General features: G+C 37.0%; 1 protein-coding gene across 1 annotated transcript in view; it reads left to right on the top strand.

The window, feature by feature from the left end:
- The window catches only part of LOC309399522 (WD repeat-containing protein 87-like), a gene marked incomplete at its 3' end in the record, with an annotated part of 47,729 nt that overhangs the window by 21,685 nt on the left and 927 nt on the right, over positions 1–25,117 (top strand). Inside the window, exons 13-19 of the mRNA XM_081967421.1 lie at positions 1,262–1,329; positions 2,693–2,855; positions 4,922–4,996; positions 7,359–7,511; positions 9,701–9,791; positions 19,008–19,104; positions 23,425–23,627. Coding sequence (XP_081823547.1) covers positions 1,262–1,329; positions 2,693–2,855; positions 4,922–4,996; positions 7,359–7,511; positions 9,701–9,791; positions 19,008–19,104; positions 23,425–23,627 — 850 coding nt within the window. The remainder of the gene's footprint in view (positions 1–1,261; positions 1,330–2,692; positions 2,856–4,921; positions 4,997–7,358; positions 7,512–9,700; positions 9,792–19,007; positions 19,105–23,424; positions 23,628–25,117) is intronic.

Raw genomic sequence — 25,117 nt, forward strand, 5'->3', positions numbered from 1 at the left:
TTTAGCTGACTAGCAAAAAGTTCATCTACTTCCTCTGCTTGGTTGGGTGGCCTGTAGTATAGACCTATGGCAATGTCATTTCCCTCACAACCTTTAATATTGACCCAAATGCATTCAAGATGCCACATGCTTTTATAATTGATTGTACGTCGCCCCGAGTCCCTTCGCGGAGAGGGCGCGACTGATAAATTGAATCAAATAAATAAAATAAATAAATAAATAAGATAGTTCTCATCATTGTTGTGCTCTATTTCTGTAGAGATGTAGTTATTTCTTATATATAGTGCAACTCCACCTCCTCTTTTATTTGGTCTATTTCTTTTAAATAATTTAAATCCTTCTAGCTGTATGTTCCATTTGTGGGTTTCATCCCACCAAGTTTCTGTAATGGCAACAATATCATATCTGCCCTAATTTACTTGAATTTCTAATTCACCCTGTTTATTCCTCATACTCTGTGCATTGGTGTATAGACATTTGAGTCTGTTTTGATTGACCCTGTGTTTACTGTCTACATAACCTGTGTTATGCCTGACTGCCCCTATTTTCTTGCCACTTGTATGATTCGTGCACATGGTATGGCACTCACTATTAAATGCTTGGTTTTGCTTGACAGCAGGAGTGATAATCTTACCCGCACAAACATCTATGTTACATGCACTGATAACCCTATGAGTTTTAGATTGCTGGAGACAGAAATGTTCTGTATCAATTAATTCTCTGTCCCCGCTGTTCAGTTTAAATGTTTATCCAGAAAATCTGTGAATTTAATGCCAAGTAACTCACTCCCTTTCTTGGATGGGTGCAAACCATCTCTTTTGTACAGTTTTTCATTGGACCAGCTGCAGGCATCATGACTAATAAAACCAAAACCTTTCCTTTTACACCACTCCTTTAGCCACACATTAAACTCTGCTACAAGCTGGCCCTTCCCTTTTTGTTCCTTATATACTGGTATAACCTCTGAAACGATAAGCCTACAACCTACACTACTAAGTTCATACCCCAAGCTCTGGAAGTCATTCTGCACATAAAGTACATCTTTTTGGGACAGATAATATGTATAATAGCATCAACGTCAGAGTTCTTACTTGCAATCCTGACTATCTTAAGAATACTCCTCTTGTCTCTGCTGGCAGGAGCACCTGGCACACACCTGACCTCTTTCAAAACCTCCATATCCTTTTATCTAATTTTTAAGAGGTTTCCCCAGATATCAGTACCCAGTCATGGCTCCTTAGTCATGTCCTAAAATATTTAGGTCGAAGGCAACATTATATATGGTGACCAGAATAAAACTGAAAACAGTACAGGACTTTCAACACAGAGGTAACATGTGCATAGTACTGTGTATCTGCATTAGAACATTATGGTGGTAGGATTTAAATACTCTATATTAATTTGCAAAGTACTCTCTATGAAGAAAAAAATGATCTAATCCAGTGGAAGAGAGTTGAATGATGTAGGGATGTGAAGGTGTAGGTTTAATTACAAATGAAAAGGCAAAAGTTTATGTCATAGTATGTGAACTGTATTTTTAGGTTGTTTAAGGCTGTGCATGAAAACGTAGAAATGTTATTTCTTATGCTGCAGTAATTGGTAATAATGGAAAAACTAAGTAGTTTCTGATTCAGAAGGAAGATGGTCTAATCTTGTGATAGTCCCCACCAAATAGATTTCCAGAAAATAGAGACTGGGCTTTTTCAGAAAGCCTTTCATAATCATACAGTTGGAAAAAGATCTGAAGAATCAGAAAGAATGAAAAAATATGCTTCTGCACAGTGTTGTTGGAGAAAATTGTCAAGACTACTTTATTTAGCTCTTTGGAGGAGCCAGATCAATGTTTAAGGTATCATAATTACTCAGTAACATCTTCTGGGCATGGCCTGAAAGGAAAGAATGAAAATTGCTAATGGCTGATGCAAGTCCAGCTGACATCCTACAAAGAGATCAAAGATAACTAATAGGACTGTGTTCTCCCTATCCCTTTCACATCACAATGGCCAGACAATCTCAATTTTACATTCAAGCAGAAGCCTATTTTGTTTCATAATATTAATAATTTAAAAACCCAGAAATAAGAGCTTTCCAATTACCTTTTTGGAGTAGCTGTAAGACTGCTCTCCATGAGATCTGATCAACTGATTGTGTTGCCAGTGCAGAGGGCTAAGTACTTACCTAAGAGAGTTGGCTGGCTGGCTGAGTCAGTCATATCATGCAAATAAAGTCATTATCTGAGAATTTAAGCAAATTATTGAAACATCTGATCAGAGCAGAAATTAAAATTAGAACTCTGGCTTAAAGTGTGATCCCTGACTACGGGCTACTATATTTCCACATGCAACCTCTTGAAATAATAATGAATTATTAAATTTATATGCTGCTAGACTCTCAACAACTCAGGGAAACAGCTTCTTTGGGAAGGGAAAAAGCTACTGCCAACCATGTTGAAATAGTAATTTGCAGGTGTTGGCTCACTTTTGGTGTTGGAATGGAATAACTATTAGGAAAATTATATGTTCACATTGTAGTATTATGATTAACAATTGATAATTAATAGTTTTGTCTGGTAAATGCAAAACAACATTGATCAAAATTGTTTTATGAAACTGTTGTCTCTGCTATACAAGTAAATTGACTTACAACTGATAGATACTTATTGATTAAAAGGTATCTCAATATATCTTCCTAGATGTATTGAGAAAAATGGATATTTTCAACATACACAAAAAAAGAACTTTAGGACTTCAGCGAAATGTGAATGCCTCTGCAGCTTGTCCTCACCATTATGTTACTTGGTAGATGAAGGAATGGTGTTTGCAGATAATCAGGAATTTCTGGTTCTCGGTATGCAGGTAAAAACACAGCTGGATAGATTTGTTTATATTTGCTATTGGAGTTTATTTGAAAATGATAATAGTTTTGGCATGTTTCACAAATATTACAAATAAAAATATTCCTCCATAAATCACTGATCATTAAGAAAGTGGTACACACAATCAGTTTTGCAAAATTCTGTTAATGTAATCAATCTTAATAAAAGTAATTTTAGTCTTCCTGTTGAATTGACTTTATAGTCTGGCTTACCTAATAGAGCTCACATGTTACTGATATGTTCTGAAGTATCATCACATACTGAATTATACTTTTCAAGAAAGTAATATGAGTCACAGTCTAATAAAGGTAAAGTAGAATCATATTAAAAAAATCAAAACTGGATCAGTGTGAGAAAAAAGATGCGGAACGATAAGGCACATTTAGTCTCATCTAACATATTGGTTGATATGAAAGGTGAAAAGTTGAGTATGAAAGAAAATGAGCAACTGAGATTGAGGAAAATGAGCCAACTCACCCAAGGAGATGAAGGGGGGGGAAGGGTGACCCACTGCATAAAGATTATAAAATAGTATCAGATGAGCAGATAGGATTGGCAAAATATGTCCATAAGACTGCAACCAAAATTATAAGCATCTGGAATTCAAAAAGCTATAAGGAATTATTTGAAGTGTTGGCTGTGTTCAGCCTGTAGAAGAGAAGAATATATAGACACATGAAAGCTATTTTCAAACATGTAAAGAATTGTGATTTAGAAATGTTCAGATTTGTTCCAGAAGATAGGAGAAGAAAGTGTGTTCAAATTGCAAACAAGTAGATTTTAGCGTAATATCAGAGGGGTGGGGGATCCTAATGGTAAGAGTTGTTTGGCAATGGAGTAGATTGCCAGGAGAAGTGGTGATCTCTCTAGTGATGGAAGTATTATTAAAAAGAGGCGGAATGCCATGTGCCAGAGATGCAATATTAGGGGTTGCCTAACTGGACAGTGGATTGCCAGAGTCTGTTCTAAACCTAACATTCTGTGATTCTAAGGAACACTGAAATTTTATTTTTCTAGGGAGTACTTAAAATTCATCCAATTATTTAAATTATGATTTTGAGTCAATCAAAATTCCATTGAGTAAAATTGAAATTAAACAAGATTAAACTTAGTTGTATTCATTTAGATGAGTTTAATTATTGGGCACAAGTTTTCATAGATTTATATTCCTTGTCTTTCATACTAGGTGACAACCTGTAATTATATTTGAGGTGTTTAGTGTATTTTGAGCAAGTATAGCAATTAATTAAGTTAGATATAAATACATATTTTAGTGGTTTGGGTGTTTAGGCATTATGTAAAATGCAGTATGAAATGTTTACTTGTTCAGTACCTTAAAAGAAACCTTTTAACAGTATAATCAGTACATCAGTACAATACACTTATGTACATCATTTTGGGATTACTGAAAGCAAGGATAAGCAACTTTGTATCTCATCCATTCATTAATGTACATATGAGATGTGAAATTACATTATTTCAATTTGCCACAGAGTTTTTCTCTTATAGAGAGAAAAGTGGTTTCTAGAGTGATTCTCTTATATTTTGATAGTTGTGACTCATTGAATTTAAGATTTAGTCATTAGATTTTTATTTGGTGACTTTTATTAAACTGCTAATATATATAACAAGGGCTGTGGATTTTTTCAGGCAGCAGTACTTGTAAGTTTAAAACTTCCCAGAATCCTTGATCCAGGGGCAAAACTTTAGAGATAAAAAGTTGGTTGCATCTGAATGATTTTTCCCCCCCTTAGTCTTTCCAGAAACCACATCAAATTCCTCGGAAACACTAGAGTTCCATGAAACACCTTTGAAAAACCTTGATCTATAAAACATTTATTTTCGATTTAAACATTCTAAGCAGCTTATTCATATAAAATGAATAGCACAAAATCATTGCCTCCAGAACACAGTGGTAGGATGAGAAAGCATCCCATAATACTCCCACAGAAAATTCCAGTTTGTGAATTTCCATACATGTGTTTGTGAGTGTTCGTGTGGTATAGCAGATTTTCATCATATTCGGTATAATATTTATTTTAAAAGGATGGAAGAATTCTATTTCTCCATACATCTGTTCAAAACTTGGTATATTATGAGATGGCTACCTATGAAGATCCTGTAAGTGCATCTTTCCTAATATTTCTTTTAATTTAATGCCAAATATATGCACAAACATAATGTAAGGTCCTTTCTTGCCAGCTTTCTGAAGAAAGCAGCACTCTTGAAACAATCAGCATTTAAAAATAAACCTTTATTGGAAGACAGTGATAACAGAGAGAGTGCAGGCAGAATCTGAATTTCCCATGCTGGAGCATTAGGTTTAACTGCTCCTTTCAAGGCCTCTCCAAATATCCAGATCATCTTTGAGCCAATCCCAAGATACAAAGATGTTGTGAGATCTTCCAGCTGAGAATGTGATAACAGGCAGTTCCCAAGCGCCACAATCTCACTCCTCCAGTTTTGAGACAAAACAGATGGACCAAGGCACATTCTTCCCCCCTCCCAACTTCCCAAAGGTTCTGTTCTGACCCAGCTCCCCAAACGACAAAGCCTCTGATGTAAACTCAAAAGATTCCTTTATTAGGAATGCCAGCAGTCCCCGCAAAAAGTTTCTCTCACAGGCTAAGAAGGCGGTCTGGAAGATGAATGGTTGTCTGCCACACCTATTCACATCCCCCTCCCTTTTATCACCAGAACTAGGTTGGAGCCTTATTAATAGCGGTGGCTCATCCTCCCCAGGATCTGCCCAAGGCTTTCCACTGCTCTCTCCTTCTCTGCCTTCTGTGCAACCGGGCGTCAGGCACTGGACCCAGATGTTCCTCTTCTTCATCAACCACCTCTAGACCTGGGGGCTGTTGACTCTCCATCTGAGGGCTGATGGATTTGCCCAGGCTCCACCTCTTCCTCTCTCTCTCTCTCTTAGCCACCTCCATTCCCTCTTAACCCCTCGGAGTTCCCAGGTTGCCCAGATGCTGATCCTGACTCCCATGCTGCCTCCTCTTCCTCTGATTCGGCTGCTGGAGGGGCTGGCGGCCAATAGGCCACAACAGGTACATCAAAGCAGAGAAAGGCACAAAGGAAAATCCCATTGCAAGCATAATCCCAAGCCTCCCTCCCCCCAGAATGGCAAGATCCCGATAGAGATCTATGGGACCTGACACATATTCAGTTTCTTGTTTCAAAGTTAGTCAGTAGCCAGTTTCTTGTTTCAAGATTCAGTATAATACCACTTAACATTATAAATTTTTGTGGTCGTGGTTTTCAAGTAAGGTTTAGTTGTGTGAAATGGATATCACCAGGATCTGCTACACTGGGCAAGCCTTCATCCATTTTGCAATGTTAAAAACTGTCAGTATAGTTGCGCAAAAATTACCATTTCAGTAACTAATAAGGAAAAGCCATAAATCAACCATCCTCTGCTACTATCTGTTAGGGTGTGAATTCCGCCCTGAATTAAGGAGGTGTGAATCTTGGCGTCCCCTGTAGCATACTTTTGAAAAAAGCGAAAATAAACCCGAAGCAAGATCTAATAAAAACATTTTAATATAAAAGAAAATAAAAATACAAAACTTGCTAACTGAATTAATTGCATCTTGGCAAAGCTATGTGCCTGTCTTCTTCGGCAGGCGAACAGAAGATCAGAAGAGAAAGTTAAGAAGGAATGTGAAGGAGCAGGTGCACTAAATCACTTGCAGATAAGAACTGTGACCTGCGCAGTAAATCTTCAGCGCAGCTAGCAAACCAATTAATGCAGTGACAATCTTGATTTGCTCTGCCCTTTTGTAATAAAGATTGAGACACAGTTGTTTGATTGCACAGAAAGTTGCATATATACACAGTGATCTGTATTGCACACAAAGGATTCCTTCAGTTACTCCAGAGGGGATTTTTTTTCAACCACAAAATTCCAATATCCATAAACACTTGTTTTACCAACTCCTAAAGTGTTATGTATTAAACATCAAATCTGGCATGGTTTTTCCCATGACTGATAGTTCTGGAATTCAGAAAAAAATAAGGGTTGAGGTTACTGAAATTACTAGAAATGGAAGTAAAAGTTTGTCTGATTCACTGAGTTTAAATGTCATGATAAGCATAAAATCAATAACACGCTCCGGACCCCATTTGATATTTATTTGTTTATATAAAAGGAATATTTATTTACAGGGCTTATATGGCCATTATCTGTTACAGTGAATTTGGGAAGTCTGCCAAGCAACCATTCTGGGTCAGCCTATGTGGTTTTATTAACAATAATAATAAAAAAGTGCAATCACATTTGTGAGTTGCAGACTTCTTTTGTAAGAATAGTGTTAAGCTTATATTAAAAACATATCCCTTAAATATTAGTGTTTTGTTTCCAAAAACTATATAGAAGTATTAATCCATTTAATCCATTAATTTTTCACATTTGTTTTTATTTTTAATTTATATAATCACTTACAAATTGTTTTTATTCAAAAATACATTCAATATTTAGATCATCCATTTGCAACATGATATAATCCATCATCAACTGGTAATCATGTGCCAGAAACCAAAATACAAATTGATTCACTACAGGAGTTTACCTACTCTGGAACTGGTGTTTCAAGTTTATGTGCCGAACGAAGCCACTGTTTTCACAAGGCTTGTGAGTAATAGGAATAGTTGTATAATATTGTCAGTGTAAGAGTTGAATGGCATATCATTGAAAGAAATGTACTTATTTATTCATTATAACTGCTTGTTTCTTTATGATTCCTCTAATTGTGTTGTATGGATCCTATACGTTGTTGTTTGATATATCTGGCTAGATTTCTGAATTTATTCAAGACTCTTGAATGATGAGCACTTCTACCACATACAAAGTTTTTAAAAATGGTTAAAAAAAATGGTATAAAATAGATATGACCAGATGTCTTTCAGCTTTCACTATTAGATGGAGATTTTTCCTAAAGTAATATAATTCTTATTTATTTATTTATTTATTTATTTATTTATTTATTTATTTATTTAAACTTATTAGTCGCCCCCTCTCCCCACAGGGACTCGGGGCGACGTACACAAGCAACAGTTAGCACAGTGTCAGAGGAGGTAAAAAATAAATAAATAATTACAATAAATAACATTAATAGTTTAAAAACTAAAATTGACAATTAAAAATGACCTAGGGGTGGAAAAGTTGTCGAATTATGCCAGGCCGGCTAGCCGAAACAGGTGGGTCTTCAGTTTACTGCGGAAGGAGCGGAGATCGGTTGTTGTTCTAATGTCTGGGGGGAGGTCGTTCCAAAGGGTAGGGCCCGCCACAGAGAAGGACCTACTCCTGGGCACCGCCCTCTGACAATCTCTAGAGGACGGCACCCGGAGGAGACCCTCTCTGTGTGAGCGAATGGGTCGCAGGGATGTATGGGGCAGGACACGATCCCGCAGGTAACTAGGCCCTATGCCATGGAGCGCTTTGAAGATGGTAACTAACACCTTGAAGCGCACCCGGTAGGCCACAGGAAGCCAGTGCAGCTCGCGCAGGAGCGGTGTTATATGGGAGAACCTCGATCTCCCCATAATTACCCGCGCGGCTGCATTCTGGACCAACGGCAGTCTCCGGGTGCACCTCAAGGGGAGCCCCATGTAGAGAGCATTACAGTAGTCCAGGCGAGACGTCACCAGCGCGTGAGTGACTGTGTGCAGGGCCTCCCGGTCCAAAAGGGGTCGCAATTGGCGCACCAGGCGAACCTGGTGGAATGTCCCCCTCGCCACGGCTGCCACATGATCTTCCATAGCCAGCCGGGCATCAAGGAGGACGCCCAAATTGCGTGCCCGTTCCACCGGGGCTAATTGTTCATCCCCGATGGCCAGCGATGGAATGTGCTGGTTGTACCGGGGTGCCGGAAGCCACAGCCACTCTGTCTTGGAGGGGTTGAGCTTGAGCCTGTTGTCACCCATCCAGACCCGCACGGCTTCCAGACAACGGGACATCACTTCAACAGCCTCGTTGGGGTGGTTTGGGGTGGAAAAATACAGCTGAGTGTCATCAGCGTACAGATGATATCTCACCCCAAAACCACGGATGATCTCGCCCAGCGGTTTCATATATGTGTTGAACAGGAGAGGCGAGAGGATCGACCCCTGTGGGACCCCACAAGTGAGGGGCCTCGGGGTCGACCTCTGCTCCCCTGTCAACACACATTGCGTCCGGCCAGAGAGGTAGGAGCGGAACCACCGCAATACGGTGCCCCCGATCCCCAACCCCTCCAGACGGCGCAATAGGATACCATGGTCGATGGTATCGAAAGCCGCCGAGAGGTCTAATAGGACAAGGATGGAGGAACAACCCCCATCCTTTGCCCTCCAGAGATCATCCACCAACGCGACCAAGGCCGTCTCCGTGCTGTGACCGGGTCGGAAGCCGGACTTGCCAAATTGTCTTATAGATATTCCCGTATGACATATTATTTATCATAATTTTTAACTAATGACACTGAACTGCCTTTACCTTTTATAAAATAATGCTGTTAATAGTGAAAGTGTGGAACAATACCAGTAGATATTTGGGAAATTGTATGGGAAACACTTTAACTAATATATGCTTAACGCTTGAGTTTCATGTACATAGTTGTTTTGATTCTTCTGTGTCAGGACAGAGAAAAACTAGGAACAGAAGCTGAAAACACACCCGTTTTTTGTGTTTTTATTAGATGAAAAAACTATGATTTGAGAGCTATGATAAAGCCGTTGCTCATTCTGAGCCCAATTTTTTTTTACTGTGGACTAAACTATAAACAAAGTAGGCAACATTTACATTCGGCAAACTAATATAATATTTATATATGCATATTTCAGGACAGATCACTTTTTATTGGCCTGAAATCTGGCATCGTGGATATTTTAAGTATTCTAGAGGAAAACAGTGAAGTGACGTTTCCTGAAAAAGGTATGAAATTCATTGTTAATCATTTAATGTACAAATAAATTAGAAGAATTAAAACACAATTCTCTGTATTAGACACTTTTTCTAGCATGCACCACTAACACAGTTCCCCCCCCCCCCTTTCTCTGGATTCCTGATTCTATGGCTGGGCTCAAAATAAACAAAGTAAGAAAAGAAAGGGATAGTTTATGACAACAGTTTGAGTTCACATATGTTCAGTTAAGAACAGGATACTACATTATGGTTGTCATGCTGTGTAAATCCATCTGATTGTAAATAGGTGGAGCTGATTGCTCCATTTATTTGCAGCAGATGCGCAATTTAATTCACTTATGTTGTCATACTAACAATCTAGTTTCTCTTCCTTCATGAGTTCTATCTGTAAATCAGATACTTATCATTTAGTTGGGCATCATGCCCAGAAAAGGCAACTTAAATATTGTGCAACTGTTATTTAAATCACAAGGCTCTTCAAATAGATAAGATGAATATTAAGTACATACATGGATGCAATTTCTATAGTCAAATCCTCTGGGCCTAATTATTCTAATTTTCTTTTGTTTTTAGATCTAGTTTTGTCTAGTTGTAATATTATTATAGCAGAAATATTCATTTGGACTTTAGTTGATAACTGCTGGTATAGATCATAAATATGTGAGCCCCCCCCAAAAAATCAATCTCTGTTTTTTTTAACTGATTAAATATTACTAGGAAGAATGGGCTAAGCTGATGGTGAGGGTGATGCCAGAAAACTGAGTAATTTGTTCATAATTCACAAGAGATCTTCCGTGAATTAATACATTATTGTCTAGTACATTTCTTGTTGCCTATTTAATTCCACCCAAAAACATTCTAGTTAGGAAGTCTGTAATACTTTTCATATATTTTGCACAGTTTTTGTTGTCCAGTTGCTTTCAAGTCTTTGTGACTTGTTGGACCTAATGTTGCCAGACTGTCAGTAACTGCAATTATAATTCCATTTAATTAATATTTATTTTTCTTTTTTGTTTATTAAATCTTTTTGAATAAACAATTAAAAACGAAGAGGCAAATCCCAGTAGTTTACAAAGACATGATGTATTTCAACTATTTCATTCGTAACAATAAATACTAAATCAGAAATTCAATTTTTTTTACTACAGGTTCTGTGGGCATGGCTTGGTAGGCATTGCAGGGGAAGGAGACTGCAAAATCTCCATTCCCACCCCACTCCAAGTGAAGGATATTGCAAAATCTCTATTCCCACCCCACTCTGGGGACAGCCAGAGGTGGTATTTGCTAGTTCTCCGAACTACTCATAATTGCTGCTACTGGGTCTCCAGAATCTGTCAGAACCTGCTGAATTTCACCCCTGTACTAAATCCTTATTTAAAATATGAAAGAATTTCTCTCCTGAGCAGTGATAATGTACGGTAGACACAAATTTTCCAATGCTTGGTCACTGTTAAAGCAAAAGAAGTCCAATTTTAACTAAAAGAAACACCCTAAGTCAGGACTGGAAATTTCTGCCTGGAAATTTTCTTCTTTTCTTCAGTATTTCTGTTACATTACTATTCTATAGCCAATTTCTGAACCCAGGAATGAAGACAGAGAGAGAACCCACAAGGATGCAATTAGCAAATGTTCTTTAGCTTATAAAACGGGCACTTAGAATACCTTCCAAGCTCTTGGTATTGCGAATCAGTTCTCATGAGAAACAGACCACTTAGAAATAATTTTGAAGATCAATATTTAACCGGAACAAAAACTTCTCTTTCTAGAACAGGACACTGGAACGATTATGAAATATTTGTAATGGAGGAATGGTTGGTGAAGATGACAGAATTAACAGAAATGGTTAGACAAAAAATTGATTTGTCTGATTAGGGAAACAACAATAAGCTAATCTGTTAGTGCCCGGGAACCCTTTATGGATTTTTTGCTGAAAGAAAGAAAAAAAAAAGAAATTGGTAGATTTATGGGTTTGACAACTAAGAAAAGCTAGATTATGGAAAGAAGGAAATTATATGTAATCTTCAAGCCAGAGTCACCTTGAGATGGGTGGCATACAAGTTTGATAAATAAATATGGGAACAAAATGTAAATACATTTATAACTATCGCTAAAAAGGTAGGAAGCTGTGTCTTTATCATCTTCTTCACTTTCTTTCTTATTCATTCATTATTTTTCTTTTCTTTATTTCTTCTCTAATGTTTGTAATGCTTTACCTTGTTAAAAATTTATTTAATAAAAAAATATAAAAGAAGTGGTAAGACCATCAACAAAGAGACTGCGAGCTTTCCTATGTTTTTGGAAGGCCTTTATGGTATGAACGTTTAACAAATTTATTTCCTAACCTCTGCCGTAATATTTTTCACTTACCCTATGCCATATTACAGTATGTGTGATGTATACTGTATGTTTGAATAATTGCTGAACAGCAATTATGAACAACATTATTCTGTTTTGTTGCTTGAGCTTACAACAAAATTGTTAGCTGTTGCTGCCAGCTGCTCTTATGAACTGTAAAACTGGCTTTGCATGGTCCCTCAGTCTATATGCTGAGGGAGGGAGGAAGGAAGGTGCTAGATCAGATGCTGGCTTGCAGTAGGCTTTCTGTATCTCTGCTGCAATGGTGGGTTCCGGAACCCATTCCAGCCAGTACGGTTGGAATGGGCCCAGCATCGCCCACATGGACGCGCACAGCGTGCGCATGCATTGTAGCTGCCAGCGACTCTTCCGCAAGCTCTGTGATGCTCCAGCAGCTCATCAAAGCATCACGCAGGTGCTGTATGCGCCGTGCGCGGAAGCGCCGAAGGCTTTAAAGGACAGTTAGGCGCTCGGGCGGGGGGGTGGACCCTCTGGAGCACCATACTGGAATGATATCTGCTGCTCTGGGCAGGCTCCAGTACGCCCATACCGGGGTGTACCACCTGCAACCCACCACTGCTCTGCTGGGCTGGTGAGGCTGCCTGAGCATTGCTACTCTTTCAGCTTCTCTGCTATTGGTTTGTTGAAATTCAAGCCTACTCCTTTTTATTATCAATCATTTGTTAAATTGGCTGCTGCAAATTCTAATTCTCTGCTAGTTAACAAAAGGGGGGGAGGGAGAGGGGGATTTTCTATCAGAATTTTTCTTTTATAATTAGAAACCAGGTGTGTTGAAATCAGGTGTGTTGCCTTAAAGTCAGTGGAGAAAACAAAATGAAGGAAGAGCTCCCCTGCTGCCACTGCAAAGGGTTCCCTCCACACTTCTCTGTTTTTAGCTGATTTTTTTTAATACCATATTTTTCAGAATATAAGACGTTCCAAAGTATAAGACACACCTAGCTTTTGGGGAGGAAAACAAGGGAAAAAATCTGCCTCTGCCAGCAATTTGCCTCCTTGCAAAAAACAGCAAACAGTACAGACAATATACACTGTTCGTAGTGTTACATTTCAGACTTTACTTGTACAGATGCTGTTAAAATTGATGTGCTTTCTGGAAGTATAGTTATTCTCTGCTATTTAAAAGAAGATACAATAGCACTGGGCCTCTTCAGATCAAGATTTATTTTAAAAAGCTTCTTCATTTGGTTAAGCTGTTTAGAACAATAATAAAGCAGTCTTTAAGTCTAATAATTTGAACATTCTATAGGCATTTATAGTTATTGACTTACCTTCTTGCAGCAAATAGCAAACAGACTGATTAGCACAAGAAAAAAAAATCTGCTTCTGCCTCCCAGCAATTTGCCTCCTGGAGCAAACAACAAGTTTCACTTTCAGTTTAAGTGCACCTCCTGATCATCAGCTGTTTCATGCTGCAGGGATTGCTTTAGCCTATTGTAGCCTCCGCAAGCCACATTTTCCCCGTTTGCGGCAAGGAGGTAAATTGCTGGTAGGCAGAGGCCAAAGAGTGGGGGACAGTGGGTGGGTGGGGCTACATTCAGTGTATAAGACACACCCAAATTTTCACCCTCTTTTTGGGGGGAAGGTGCATCTTATACTCCAAAAAAATTCAGTAAATATTATATTTGGGGGGAAAAATGTATTTCTGATTACTTACTCTAAAAGATAAGAGTAATTGCACTGCATGTGGAAATGAGGTACAATAAAGGGTTGATGGATAGTTCAGTGTTACTTCCTGTTAATTGAGTCATCTCTCTCTATTTAGTCATCCTTATGTACTGTCGATGCTTTCAAGGAAGACATAGGCAGCTGTGATTTATTGACTCATTTAACTTTCCAATTGATTGTAATTGAAACAAGTGATATGTTTAAGAAAGCAGTTAAGTTCATTTCCAATTTAATTTAATGCACAATTAGCACATGTACTGCTTATGAGTAATATACTGCTACTACTGTTATGACAGTGTTAAATTCATACCTTATTGCATGTTAAGGTATGCACCTCCTGGATATAGTATTTAAAAGCTACATCACCACCAGGTCTATAGCCTTTATTCTATGCAGAACATCATTGGCACATGGAAAGTACCTGAAAAGAAAAGGTGTTTAATACCTCGCATGCAGTGGATGCTGTATTAAGATCAGTCTTTGCATAACAAGAATGTGTTGTCTTTCGCCAGCATACTATGTAGCAAATTAAAAATGTAATGATAACAAATGTTGTAATTATAAATATTGCCATTGAGTTTTATCATTCATATATTCATCCCTTGACAAAGAATACAGTATCTTTTTTTTAAAAAAAATCGATCTTCGTCAGCTATCAGTTGGTCCAAAATCAATATCTCCGGTTCCATCCAGTATTTCCACATGATCATTTTCCTCCTATATTTAAAATTGGGCTTCTCCAGAAAATTAATTTGGCATGGAAAAAGGATCAGATCTTTCTTTATTAAATGATACATAACTTTCTAACTGACATAATTGTTCCCAAAGACAGTAGAGTTTAAATATATTTGGATCCTGTCCATCCAACCAAAGGTGCTCTATATGTATATTTCAAAGTTGCCCAAATTAGAAAATAAACACCAATTGTTGTTAGTTTTCAGTATTTAGTGCTTGACAATCTGTAAGCATGATGATATAGCTCCAGATTTGAAAAACTGGAATCTCCTCATCAATTGGTAACTTCATTTTCTGTAAAGGTATTATCAAAATTGAAGAAACCCACAGAAATAATTTTTTGAAAATATTTTCTAGATATTTAAACTGGATCGCCCTTCAGAATATACATTAATTTGGGAATAATATTTATTTTGAGAATATTCTCCTTTCCTCAAAGGGTTAAGGCTAATGACAATAGACATCTATTGATTTCTGAAGAAATCACTCCATGTATTTTCTTTCTATGTCACTAACTGAACTATATCCTTTAGTATACACATACAGTATGTAAATATTTAATGGATTTGGAACAAATATGGAATTCATATTCCTTAAATAGAAAATAATTGAATGTTCACCTATTGACCCAATTTTGATTTGGATCGGTTAATACAATATTTAATTTAAAATTAAATTTTCAATTTAAATTTTATATATTTTAACTTTTTCATCTGTAATAATTGGAATTATTGTGCCTTCTTTCATTTTTAATGATTAGCAAAGATCTTACCAGTTCTTTCTCCATTTTCCCAAGATCTCTTTCATAGACATGTTAATAAAAATTCCGTCTGCTATAATAGTAGTTAATTCATATATCTTTTTCTATATTTCTCTGCATACAGTTGTAGATGGGCATCTACCACCTGTGTGCATAATGTTGTGGTTTATATTTCAAATTATTTTCCATTTTATTTTTAATCTTATTTTTGATGCACAAACAATAATTCTACCTTGAAAATATGCTTTATATGCTTCTCATTTTAAAAAATTGAATTCAAAGCAAAAGCTTTATCAGTCAATAGAGAAACATTAAAACACTAATTTCTTGATACCTTAGTGGATTTCTGAAATGTACATTTCAAAGCAATGGTACTATATGGTCAATGTTATTAAAAAGTAATGAAGCCTAATAAAAGTATGGTGGACATTTAAATAAAAGGTAGCCTTTTAATTGAATGTTAGGAATCTATTAAATTCAGTTATTTCATATAAATCTTAATCTTTTTATAAATCTTACTAAGGGTTTTTTGAAGTGGCAGTATATTTTTCAATTTCAGTGTCCAATATTTCATTGAAATATATTATTTCCTTTTATTTTTAACAATATTTTTTAAAATTCCTTCTAAAAATGTCCTAAAACTGGATTGCTTTCCAGTTTTTCTTTATCACTTCTCATAAAATCCTTCAAAACTTTAACAAGACTCTTTTGTAAATACAGGATAGGAACGTTATCCAAGTCAGGAGTTTTTTGTTATTATTTGTAAACCTCTAAGACATCAGCAGTGTAGCATCTCTTTCCATATCATTCATGCAATCCGTCATTTTTAAATACACTTGCAAATAAGTCTCAATCTTATCTGGAAAAAGTTGTTCCATGATATTTTTTAAACACTATCTATGATGGCAATTATAATCTTAAACTTAACTTCTGTAACAATTGTTCACAAATATCCTTCAATAAGTTCTTTGTTTAATTATTTTGCTGTGTATCAGTAAGTCAAATGTGTTATTCTTCTTTAATTGTAAATTTTAGTTCCTTCTGATCTCTCTAGTATCCAACATTGCCATTTTTTAAAGAATTCGAAAGTACAGCAAGGATGGAAGGATTCTTAATTTCAAAAACTTATTTCAAATCCATCAAGACCCTTAGTCTGTTTGTAACTTTCCAAAATTCCATGCTGTAATCACCCTTTTGCTATTTATTCCAAAAAAGAATTTTTAAAATTCCTTAAACTTGTATTTGAAAGTCTTTTTGCTAAGGATTGAAGGAAACTCACCCTGTATTATAAAACTTGTTGTAGGTTTCTATTAACTGAAAAATAGCTTAGAAGCGATTTCTGAAAGTGATTAAGAGATGGGGCTGGGCAAATCTTAACCACTGAGTTACATTTGGGAATCTTAGGATTTCTCCTTTTTCTGGCAGACTTCACTGGCTAGAATTCATCGTCATGTGGCTGCCGATCTTCACTATAATTTGCTATGAATTTTCCCGAAGTTTTTATTTATAATATTTGCACCATGTATTGAAATAAAGCTTTTTTGGACAATTACGCTCAGATGACAGGCCATATACATCTTTAGAGTTCAAATAACAACTGACGTTAAGACTGTTGAGAGCATATGCTGATTATAATAAGCAGAAACAGGGCTATATCAACAACTTCTCTGACCTAATTTAGGACAGACCCTAGCTCAAATGATTTTTAAATATTATTTTATATACCGGGAGTAATGCTTACACAATAAAATACTCATTGGGAACTATTTTGACATTGAAAGATGCATTATTAGGACTTACTGTATACAGGTAAAACTCGAAAAATTAGAATATTGTGCAAAAGTTCATTTATTTCAGTAACGCAACATCATCTCAGAAAATTAGATGACATGCAATCAATAAAACAAGGATTGTACATAGAACAATATTTTTTTTGAAAAAAAATTATTGGTTTTTACAAATTTTTTAAAGGAAAAGGGGTAAAAAAAGGTATAAAATTTTTTAACAGCTACATCATGCGGGAGGTGGTAATCCCCCCAAATCTCGCAACTTTTACAAAGAAAAATAGGAAAACATCAACATTTGAATAAACATTGGCAGTTTTTGATTTTACATTAAATCATCAGTATATTCAATCATTTTTTGTATCACTTCCAAGAATTACATTATAACAACAATTGCAATAATGTTTCAACTCATTTTTGTGACCTAAGTCTTCTCAGTGTTAGATCCTCCCCACTGTCTGCTGGCAGAACCTCGGTCCTTCCCTTCATATCTTGTGTGCTGTCTCCTGTTTCGTCTAGGAGAGCATTATGTGTTTTAATGAAAGCCTCCGCCTCCACAACTGTATTAATTCTAATTCTGCTGTCCTCCCAGAAAATCAGCATACCTTCTGGCAATAACCATCTAAACCAGAAAGACCACAAGAGATGAGGTCCTAGGAGCTCAAAGGGGGGAAACCACTAAAATATAAAGACAAAGAAATAACCATTCTTAAACAGATTCCGAAGAAAGTAAGAGATAAGAGGAAGAAATATTCCTCTTTAGCAAAGAAATTATGTAATAAAGAAGTACATAGAACAATATTGGACCTCTGAAAAGTATAAGCATGCATATGTACTCAGTACTTGGTTTGGGCCCCTTTTGCAGCAATTATTGCCTCAATGCGGCGTAGCATGGAAGCTATCAGCCTGTGGCACTGCTATTGATTGATTGCATGTAATATTCTAATTTTCTGAGATGGTGGATTTGGGGTTTTCATGAGCTGTACACCATAATCATCACAATTATGACAAATCACGGCGTGAACTATCTTGCTTTGCATGTAATGAGATTTATCTCATATATTAGTTTCACCTTTTAAGTTGCATTACTAAAATAAATAAACTTTTGCACAATATTCTAATTTTTCGAGTTTCACCTGTATAAGGAGAATTGAAGTGCATGAAAAAAATCTATCTTACAGTATGTTAAAGAGTAACTGTGAATTGTTTTTATTATCGAAGGGTACGCTCTCTGTAAATTTTAGTCATACTATGGTTTGTAGCATTATTGCACAAAACTAGCCATACCGCAATTAACAAATCTATAGAAGCAAAGAAATCTATAGAGAAATCTATAGAAACAGAGAAATGACTTGAAATTTTGGGCTTAGACAATTTAGAACTTCACCATCTTCAATCCGATCTAAGCGTACTACATAAAATTATCTGCTACAATATCCTACCTGTCAATGAATACTTCAGCTTCAACCACAACAACACACAAGCACACAATAGATACAAACTTATGGTAAACCGCTCCAAACTTGATTGCAGAAAATACGACTTCAGCAACAGAGTGGTCAGTGCCTGGAATGCACTACCTGATACTGTGGTTTCTTCCCCAAACCCCCAAAACTTTAACCTTAGACTGTCTACTGTTGACCTCACCCCACTCCTAAGAGGTCTTTAAGGGGCATTCATAAACGCACCAGCGTGCCTACCGTCCCTGTCCTAATATTCCCTTGCATTCGTATTCATTTCATGTATTCATAATCATATCTATACTTATATCTGTTATCTAATTCATACTTGACGAAATAAATAAAGTCCTGTGGATAGTATTAAAATAATTTTAAAATGAAAGGTGTATTCAAATTGAAATTATGTAGCATAATTGAGAACTGCTGTTTATGTTCTATCTTCAAGAGAAAATAGAAGAAAAAAATCTTCCAGCAACTTACCATGAGGGTCCTGTGATATCAGTGGATTGCTGCAAGAATCTTTCTGTCTTTCTGAGTTGTGGGTAGGTAAATAAATCAGTGTTGCCCTTCTATAAAATAAGATCATAAAATGATGAAATAGAGCAAAGATGATTGCAGACAGACCACTGCCTCTTTAAAAAAAATGAAACATTGGTATTCTGAAAAATAATGCTGGTGTACAGGTGAAACTTGAAAAATTAGAATATCGTGCAAAAGTTCATTTATTTCAGTAACGCAACTTAAAAGGTGAAACTAATATATGAGATAGACTCATTACATGCAAAGCAAGATAGTTCAAGCCGTGATTTGTCATAATTGTGATGATTATGGCTTACAGCGCATGAAAACCCCAAATCCACCATCTCAGAAAATTAGAATATTACATGCAATCAATAAAGCAAGGATTGTACATAGAACAATATTGAATCTCTGAAAAGTATAAGCATGCATATGTACTCAGTACTTGGTTTGGGCTCCTTTTGCAGCAATTACTGCCTCAATGTGGCGTGGCATGGAAGCTATCAGCCTATGGCACTGCTGAGGTGTTATGGAAGACCAGGATGCTTCAATAGCGGCCTTCAGCTCTTCTGCATTGTTCGGTCTCATGTCTCTCATCTTTCTCTTGGCAATGCCCCATAGATTCTCTATGTGGTTCAGGTCAGGCGAGTTTGCTGGCCAATCAAGCACAGTAATCCCACGGTCATTGAACCAGGTTTTGGTGCTTTTGGCAGTGTGGGCAGGTGCCAAGTCCTGCTGGAAAATGAAGTCAACATCCCCATACAGCTCATCTGTGGAAGAAAGCATGAAGTGCTCCAAAATTTCCTGGCAGACGACTGAGTTGACCCTGGTCTTAATGAAGCACAGTGAACCAACACCAGCAGATGACATGGCTCCCCAAATCAACACAGCCCGTGGAAACTTCACACTGGACTTCAAGCATATTGCAGTGTGTGCCTCTCCATTCTTCATCCATACTCTCGGTCCTTGGTTTCCAAATGAGATGCAAAAGTTGCTCTCATCAGAAAAAAGGACTTTGGACCATTGAGCAACAGACTAGGTCTGTTTTTCTTTAGCCCAGGTAAGACGTTTCTGACGTTTGTTGTTCAGGAGCGGCTTGACAAGACGAAGACATTTGAAGCCCATGTCCAGGATCCGCCTGTGTGTGGTGGCTCTTGACTCCACCCTCAGTCCACTCCTTGTGAAAGTCCCCAACACTTTTGAATGGCCTTTTCCTGACAATCCTCTCCAGGCTGCAGTCATCCCTGCTGCTTGTGCACCTTTTTCTTCCACACTTTTCCCTTCCACATAACTTTTTATTAATGTGCTTTGATACAGCACTTTGGGAACATCCAACTTCTTTTGCAATTACCTTTTGAGGCTTTCCCTCCTTATGGAGGGTGTCAATGATGGTTTTCTGCACAACTGTCAGGTCAGCAGTCTTTCCCATGATTGTGATTCCTACTGAACCAGACTGAGAGACCATTTAAAGGCTTAGGAAACCTTTGCAGGTGTTACGGCTTAATTAGCTGATTAGAGTGGGACACTTTTGAGTCTAGAATATTGCACCTTTTCACAATATTATAATTTTCTGAGATTGTGGGTTTGGGGTTTTCATGAGCTGTAAGCCATAATCATCACAATTATGACAAATCACGGCTTGAACTATCTTGCTTTGCATGTAATGAGTCTATCTCATATATTAGTTTCACCTTTTAAGTTGCATTACTGAAATAAATGAACTTTTGCACGATATTCTAATTTTTCGAGTTTCACCTGTATATTCCTTAATTTTCCATTTGGATTTCTGATTAGGAAGGCTCCTGCAGCTACTTCTGAAACCTCTCGTTTTAGCATCTGACTGCTCATTTTTACTGCTATCCTGCAGGGTGCTATTGTCTCCTTTGCAACCCAAGAAACTCAACACTATAGGAAGCATCCATGGCATCTTACCCAAAGCCTTTCAAATCTAGTACTTACATTGTATTTCAGAAGAGTTGGTTGTGTTTCATAACGTCTCGTTTTCAGTTTTATAGAAATGCATGGAAGCACATTGAGAAATTCTTTTTAGATACAGTTACTTAAGATATTTTATTTTTAATTCTACTTTTGTTAAAAAGTAGGATAATCAGCATGTTATGGGGTTCTTAGTCAAATGCTTCACTGAAGTGAAGATATATTGTGCCTATAGCAATCCCATGATTTATGCACCTAATTTGCATTGGTTATTTTGTCCAGTACTTTGCTGATAACCCTTTAAGTTCTAATAACCCTTTAAGTAAGTTAATAAAATATATACTGTTTAAAGGCAGATAAATGAGGGAAATCTACAGATAATGTTAATTTAAAATAATACAAAACACAAAGTTAATCTGGCAAGATTTATAGTAACAAATCCAGTTTTATTTCTGGTATTTTTAATGTGTATCTTTATGACCTCCTCCAGAATCTTCCAGGTTTTGATGCCTGAATGATTGGCCTGAGTTTGCCTTAATCCTCTATTTCCTCTTTTTGAAAAATGGGCAACATTTGTATCTGGTCAGTTCTCCAGGATTTGTCCACAATTGGGCAGATTATAAATTAGTTGCTTCATTGCTTTAGGATGCAATGCATTCAGCCAAGGAAGCTTCAAGACATTCAGAGTAAAGAGGGATTACCAGATCAGATCTAATCACATTGCCTTCACAATTTCCTGTTGGAGGTCTGATCTAAAAAGAAATTGAATAGCCCTGACTTTTTAAAAATGACATATTAGTGGTTTATATTCTTCACTAAGTAGTTAGCAGCTGATTTTTTTTTCATTTAAATTTTTTTAATATAAATGAAAGATTCTGAGCTTTTGATTTCCAAAGGGTCTTTCTATTAGCTACGCTGATTGAAGGAAGGATGGAAGGCTGAGAAACCTTGAGCAGGCTAGCATTGAACTCCTGGCAATGACAGAGTTAGTCTGCAATATAGTACTGCATTCTAATCACTGCGCTACCAGGGCTCTTCCCATGAAATAAGCTAGAATTGTCTCATGTTATACTGAGGAATTTAGGCAGAGTGTTAGATTCCTCAGTGAAAGACCATCTCCTTTCTGTCCTTCTCTTTGTTCCTCCATCAACCCTGCTTCTTTGTGGCCTCACCCTCTTTCCATTTTTTGTCATTTTTGTTTTATTTCCATGCCTCCTCTAAGTTTTCTGTGTACAGTAATGGTTCTTCTGGATCTTCATTTTTTTTCTCCTGATAGGAATTAGATGCAGTTGTATTTTTGTTATCTCCTCCTTTAGGAATTCCCATTCATCTGAGAATCTTTTCTGATGAGTTACTTTTGCTAAGGATTTTACCACTGATTTAAGTATCACTGATTGTTTTTAATCTGGGATACATATTTGACTGCTTTCAATTTTAGTTTATGTTACAATCAAGACTTTTATATTGCATGATGATCTTTTATCCCCATGTTCCTGGTTTTTCGACCAGGAACAGAATGCTTTAAAACACAAACTTCCTCATGTCCTCCCTGTTGATTAGTATCAAAGCAAGCATAGCTGATTCTCTTCTGTTTTCCCCATCATCTGAATAATAAAGTTGTCAATAAGACAACTCAGGAATTTCCTAAAAGGATTATGCTTGGATTTTTCTCTCAGCAAGTGTTGGAATAATTCAAGTACCCTTTCACTATAATTCCATTCCTCTTTGCAAAATTTGTAGTTTTAGAATCTTCTATGTTTTTTCACCTAAGTAGGCAAGAGATAACAAATACAAAAACACTATCACCTTAATTGTTCATCTACTTATTTTGACTGAAATGCTCTGTACAGACCACCAAATTCATTCATTTGGGGCTATATGATTGAGACAGGAAGATTGCACATTGAAGTTATCTGTAAATGCCTTTTGTTACATGCATTTAATGCACTATATTTAAAAATGTGGATTGTATGTAGAAATGTAAAAAAAATTAACCATTTTAATAAATTTAATCTGAAAGTTATTTAACAAAATTTTAAAAATGCATCTGATGTGTATTTTGAAGAGGAAGCATTTTTCTTTATACATCTAAGGCACAGCTGTCAAACTCCCTGCCCGTGGCCCAGATGCGTCACGCTCTGGCCACGCCCATCCGCGGTTTAGCAAAAGGGGGAAAAGTCCTGAGTCGGTATGTGACGACGCCGTGACGATATGAGTTTGACACCCCTGATCTAAGTATTGAACTATTCCCTCTGTTAGACACAGTTTTGGGACAAAATTTGATTACAAGCTAAATTGAAACAAAAATGTCTACGCAGTTTGCTTCCTATGTGTTTTACTGATTTGTGAAATTTGAGCATTTGCCTAAAAATAAATTCCGTATTATGATTATTTCTTTTATTTTCTAGTTCAGATGCTGCGATAAAACTATGGAATATTCACAAAGACCTAATGGCTCAGATCACACTTGATAATACCTTAAGTACAGCCTGTTTTCTCAATAGTTCTGGTGATATTTTACTGGCTTTCAAAAATGATATTTATATCTTATCTCACACTAAAATGTTGCACGTTTTGAGAACTAGCATTCAAACTAGAGTTTCAGAAGCAGGTAAACTTAATTATGATAGTAACTCAGTAGTACGGGTTTTTATATCGGTCTACCTCAATTCCTTTAATTCAGATGATTCAGATTACTACATTTAATGAAATTTAAGACCTTCTAATAGTGCAGCCTCTTTATGTCAAGTGATAAGTTGTTCTAGATGTTAATGGGGAATTCATTGTGTGGATTCTCAGATAGCTAAAGCATTTGCACAAAAAATGAAGGGATCAACAAATTTTGGGAAATTTACAGAAACATGAACTAAAAATAATTACACAGAAGGAGAAATAAAAACAGATGAATAATGTTTGTGCACACCTACTGCACATGAAAATTATTATATATAGCCTTTTTCCAAAGACACCCCTTCACCCCACGTTGACACATAACCATAAGATTGCAAGCATGGAAACTGTACATATCTCTGGGGGAACTGGAGGAGCTATTTCAGAGGGCAAAACCTCAACAGAGAAATCACACTACCTAGGTCTGTAAGATGACATTTAAGGGGCCTGGACATACCTATTCTCCTTGATTGTCCTGGATGGGAAGAAACAAGTGAAGACAGGTAACCAGGCCCCATGCCATAAAGGGCTTTACAGGTTTTGGCCTGCATCTTGAATTGCATCTTGAAGCCAATTGGTAACCAATGCAATTTGCAAAGCAATGTTGAGGCATGGGCGTAATGAAAAACACCCATTGCTATCTACACTGGTGCATTTTGAACCAGCTGTTGCTTTGAGATGGTCCTCAAGAATAGCCCCTTGTAGAACCCATTGCAATTGTGAAGGGATGAGGATATGAATGATCTTTTTGTGGTCTCTTCATGCAATATCTGCAAGTCCAGAGGACCTTCAATTATGTGCATTATTAATACAATTTTTTGAAGGCATACTAGTTCAACAAAGCAAATTATTTGCTGTGAAAATCCCAGTTGGCAAAATTTGGGGTTACCAAAACTCACAAACTAGTTCTTTGTTTATAAGAAGTGTTTCTAAGTAATTCATGCTTAATGCTACCCATCAAAAATATAATGTTGCCATTCCACGTTTTTTCCTTAGAAAGGGATGTAATAACTATCATTAGGAGAAATTATAGTTTTTTTTCATAAGTAAGGTTCATGAAACATTTGCATATCTTTATAATATGAGCTGTGAATAGTGAAGTTATTTGAAATAGTAACTCCTGGTCACAAGCATCTGCAGCAAACAAAGATTGCATCAAAATGATGACATACCAGTGGTGGGTTGCAGGCGGTACACCCCGGTACGGGTGTACCGGAGCCAGCCCGGAGCACCGGATACCGTTCTGGTATGGTGTTCCCGAGGACCCGCCTGCCCGCGCTCCTTCAGTGTTTAAAGATTTCCGTGCAGGCGCATATAGCACCTGTGCGATGCTCCATGGAGCAGCTGGAGCGTTGCGGAGGCGCTAAGATGTACACGCATGCTGCCTGCGTCCATGAGGACGCCGCCGGCCCTGTTCCAACCGTACCAGTT

The sequence above is a fragment of the Natrix helvetica genome, assembly GCF_964273705.1.
Source record: "Natrix helvetica genome assembly, chromosome: 1".
Lineage (NCBI taxonomy): Eukaryota > Metazoa > Chordata > Lepidosauria > Squamata > Natricidae > Natrix > Natrix helvetica.